Source organism: Rousettus aegyptiacus, unplaced genomic scaffold (assembly GCF_014176215.1).
Source record: "Rousettus aegyptiacus isolate mRouAeg1 unplaced genomic scaffold, mRouAeg1.p scaffold_m13_p_12, whole genome shotgun sequence".
In the NCBI taxonomy this organism is placed as follows: Eukaryota; Metazoa; Chordata; class Mammalia; order Chiroptera; family Pteropodidae; genus Rousettus; species Rousettus aegyptiacus.
In genome coordinates this window covers 41,441,298-41,445,589 of record NW_023416287.1, presented here as the reverse complement: position 1 = coordinate 41,445,589, position 4,292 = coordinate 41,441,298, and the positions used below count along the sequence as shown (strand labels likewise).

General features: G+C 41.8%; 1 protein-coding gene across 1 annotated transcript; it reads left to right on the top strand.

Moving 5' to 3' along the window:
* The first annotated feature begins 622 nt into the window (after positions 1-622).
* CST11 (cystatin 11) lies at positions 623-3,366 on the top strand. Its single transcript, XM_016121942.1, has 3 exons — positions 623-841; positions 1,451-1,555; positions 3,283-3,366. Exons 1-3 carry the CDS (start codon positions 623-625, stop codon positions 3,364-3,366), a joined length of 408 nt encoding a protein of 135 aa, XP_015977428.1.
* Positions 3,367-4,292: the final 926 nt, after the last annotated feature.

The following is a 4,292-nucleotide window of genomic DNA, read 5'->3' as shown; positions in this document are numbered from 1 at the left end:
GGAAGAACCAGCTTCTCCAAGGTTAAGAATTATTAACACAGAAAAAAAGACAAGGTTTGAGCTTAAGAGAGAGCTTGTATCCTGTCCAGTCAGGGAATTTGGGAGAGATTACAGAGGGAATCTCAAGAGGACAAGGAGGATGTAATAGTCATCCAGCTCACCTGTTCATGCCCCACTGCTCTGGAATCTGGCATCCCTTGTGTCTCCATTGCTTCCTGTCAGTCACTCCAGACCTCCCACAGCCTCATTAAGGTGAGTTCAGTGAACAGAGGCCCCTGACCTGGCTTCCACCCAAGTAATGCTGGGGCAAACAGTAGGAAAGGCAGGGTGCTGAGAGAGCAGCCCCCAAAAGAGAAGAAATGGGTGTTTTCATGAGTGTATGTGTGTGAGACACAAACATATATGAACGGAATGAGAGGAAGTGGGATTGAGCTCACCAACCATTGCAAAATTCCTCTGCTCTTCAGGTTAAGCTGCCAATGAAGAGGGAGGCGGGGAGAGCTGTAGGCGTCCACCACAGGTGGGCTTAAATCTGGCCAGACCAGACAGGGTCAGTGAGAACCAACTGTCTCCTGGAAGAACGTTGAGTGTGCTCTTGCTATTCCTCCCAAACTGAGGGACCATGGCCTGGCAGGCCCCACAGCTTCTGCTGCCCATTCTGGTGGCTCTAGTGACCCTCACCTACCAAGCAAGGAGAAAAACCTTTATAAGTGTCCAAGAAGTACCTGCATCAGGAACCTACGTAATAGCCACCATGCAGTTCGTGACCAATGAGTTCAACAAGGAAAGTGATGACAAGTATAGCTTCCGGATCGTGCGAGTCCTGAAGGTCAAGAAACTGGTCAGTGTGCTCTTCTCCTCTCTCCTTACCATGCCCCTATGCCAGGGGACCACAGGCACTGTGGGGCAAGTCCACTCAAGTGAAATTCAGCCTCAGTCTAAAGTGGGCATTTTAAGAGAAACATAAATTCACTGAAGGGGCTGAAGTTAAGTCACTTAAATGATGTCCAAGACCAGGGGTCAGTTCATTGTGGCCTAAGGCCCAATCTGTCTGCTGCCTACTTCTGTAAGTTGTTTTATTGGCTCCCAACCACATCATTCATGTCGTGTCATGCAGAGCTGCTTTCACACTACAACTGCATAATTGAGTACTTGCAACTGAGGCTGCATGGCCTTCAAAGTCTAAATGTGTGCTTTCTGGCTCTTTGAAAACAAAGTTTACAGACCCTGTGCTCTCCAAGGGACGACTCTTCCCATAGAGTGATTTCTGGTGAATTCTCAAATGATGAAAGGAGGCATGGGAGTCAAATGGTTAAGGGAGAGAGGAGCCCACTACTCTGTTCAGCATGGAATCCTTGACCTTGGGCACCATGTGAAGGAGTTCCTGGCCCCAGAAGCTATGGAGAAGGAGAAGGAATTCTTTTATCTCCTTGCCACTTGCTTCCCACAGGTTACAGACCACATGGAGTATCACATGAACTTAGAGATGCGGCGCACCACCTGTCAAAGGCTGGAGACTGAAAACTGCACTTTTCAGGAAGGGGAGCTTTATAAGGTACTGGGTGAAAGCACATTGACTCAGAAAGAAATCATTTTCAGTGGAGTTTTCCTGTGGTTTTAGGCATTCTTTTTAAGCAAGCTTAAATTTATTATGGATATATTTAAGGTTGCTCAAAAAGAATGCAGTATAACACCAGATTTCTCAAAACGGAACAGCAAAGGTGCAAGTGACCTGGATCATGCCTGACAGGCATTGATCCTTTGTTGCTGGAAGAATTATGGGAAGAATGAGGGGTTCAGAGGGAAGAAGTAATTGGCTGAACTGCAGGAGGACACTCTAGGGCTAAAGGAAGTAGTTAATTATTAGCAATATTTTAGCAGCCAATGTGCTTGTACACCCAGCTGAATATCCAAACATTAGCCTGAAATGAACACACAACCATGGTCTCTGTTTCTTTCATCTAGCAGTGTTGGGCCAAGAAGGCGAAGGAAATAGGAAAATGAGTTCAGAGATAGTTTAACTGGTGGTAGAAGCGAATAGGGTGGGGGAGGATGCACTTCTATGAGTATGATCTACTCAGGAGCCACCTATCCCAACACTGGTTTAGTCCCCTACATGCTCATTCCTACCCAATATTGTCACATCCAAGGAGGCTGGCCAGACCATCATCACTGTGGTGTGCATAGTCAGGATGGACCCACGTGAACCCCTTCAAGCCCTGAAAATTACCACTCTTCACCTAAATAAGTAAAAATGAGAATATTCATGTCCTACCTTGTCTGAGATAGTCCTAATTTACACCTAGCTCCTTAGTGTAATAATTAATGGCATTCATATTTACTTACAACATGTCTGGTTCATAAATTATATGGTGGCTCTGGGTATAATGCCTTGGATGTTCTCAACACAGAGATGTGTTAATTCATGAGCTCCCTTCTCACTTTCTACTCAAAAAATTCTTCTCAGTCTAGCAAAGTATATATATTTTTTTGTTTCTCCCCTGGAAAAGATCATAGAATTAATAAAAAATAATTGAAGGTAACAATAAAGTTAGAGGATCTTATTGATGCAATATATTTAATTGGTAGAGTTAATATTCTGATTTCAATTTTAGGAGAAATGTAAATATTTATTCCTCCTCCTTTACACCCAACCCTGCACTTTCCAGTGAAGAGCAGGAAACCAAAATTGCACAAAGAAATGATGATAATATGCAAAATTTGTTTATGGGAGAAGAGGAAAGTGAAAAAGAAAGAAAAATCTTGAGAGAGAATAAGGACAAGGGAAGGAGAAAAAGGATGTGATGAATGAGTATATGGATGGACCAATGAAAGATGGAAAGGAAGGAAAGAAATAAAGAAATATGGATGGATTGGGTGAAAAGAAGGTGAAGGAAAGGAAGGATAAATGGATGAGTGGCTGGATGACTGAATGGATTGCTGGCTGAAGCCACTATAGGCAACATAAGGAAAAGTGTTAAGTAAACAACACATGAATAAAAACAAAAAGGAAAACAGAATCGGCGAATATGTGCTGGCTGGACACTTTATTTCTAGTCTCCAATTCTAACTATAAATAGAAGGACATTTTCTGAAATGATCTTAGCCATAGTATTATCAAGTAATTAAAATTAAAATAAAGATCAAACCATATCTAAATTGGAGGTGTGGTTAGGTGGTGTCATAGTCCTCATCCTATTATATCCTCGTCTTTCCCTTTTTAAAATTTTCACCTTGCATGTTGATCTTTTTAAAATATTGTTTTTGTTTTTGTTTTTTCAGCAAATTGAGTGCTTCTATTCAGTATTTGTTGTTCCTTGGTTTGAAAAGTACAAAATTCTGAACAAAAACTGCACCAATGGCTAGATGTTTAGCACACACCTGTGGATATATATAATAAATATGTGAATGTATCCTGCAATAATCAGGAAGTCTCATTATAGAAAATAAATGTGTGCCTACCTATTCTCTTAGTGTCCTTAGTGTGTATAATTCCACTTTTTTCCCCCCAAAATTCTTCAGTTCATAATAATATAATCTGAAAGTCCTCTGGGCCAGGGCAGTTTTGGAGTCCAAATAAGGTGACATGAATAATTTCTCACCTTATAGCTTATGTAACCTGTATGACAGCAGAACTTTGTACCCATCTTCTTAAGTAGGATTCTTTAGATTTTAAAACAAAAAGGAGAAAAGGGAAAGAAGGAGCGAGAGGAAGGAAGAAGCTCTAAGTTATTTAACTGAACAACCAATAGATATTGTCAAGTATGGCCTATGACAGCCTGAGGGGGTCCAATGAGGAGCATCTTCTTTCTTGTCTAAAGTGCAAAACAAGGAAAAATAATACTAGTAACTAAAAAAGATAAGGGTCTTTGCTGCTGATAAGAACTGGGTTGAGAGATGTGCCTTATTTTTACAGGCAATTCTAATATCAAAGTCTAGATTTTGACTTACACCCCCAGCATCGGCAACATTTGATTAGAGCAGGTATCTTCACAGAGGGATTTCTCTCCCAGCGTTGCCAAAAAAACTGTGTGCCCTCACCAATCAGATTATTCCTCCAAGAGAGGACCGATTGAGGACAGAGAAACCAGGAACACCATGTTAGGGGGCTTCTCTTCCGTGGATGGCACATTAGCAGTGAAGAATAAGCATCCTGTACCCAACATTGTGATTCAGGATCTTAAGCAATGTCACCAGGCTCATCTCTCCACTCCACTTCCTGTGGTCTCAAGAAGGCTGCTAGCAGCTCATTGGGTCACATTTGTTCTCAGGCATATTCGTAGGGGAGATGA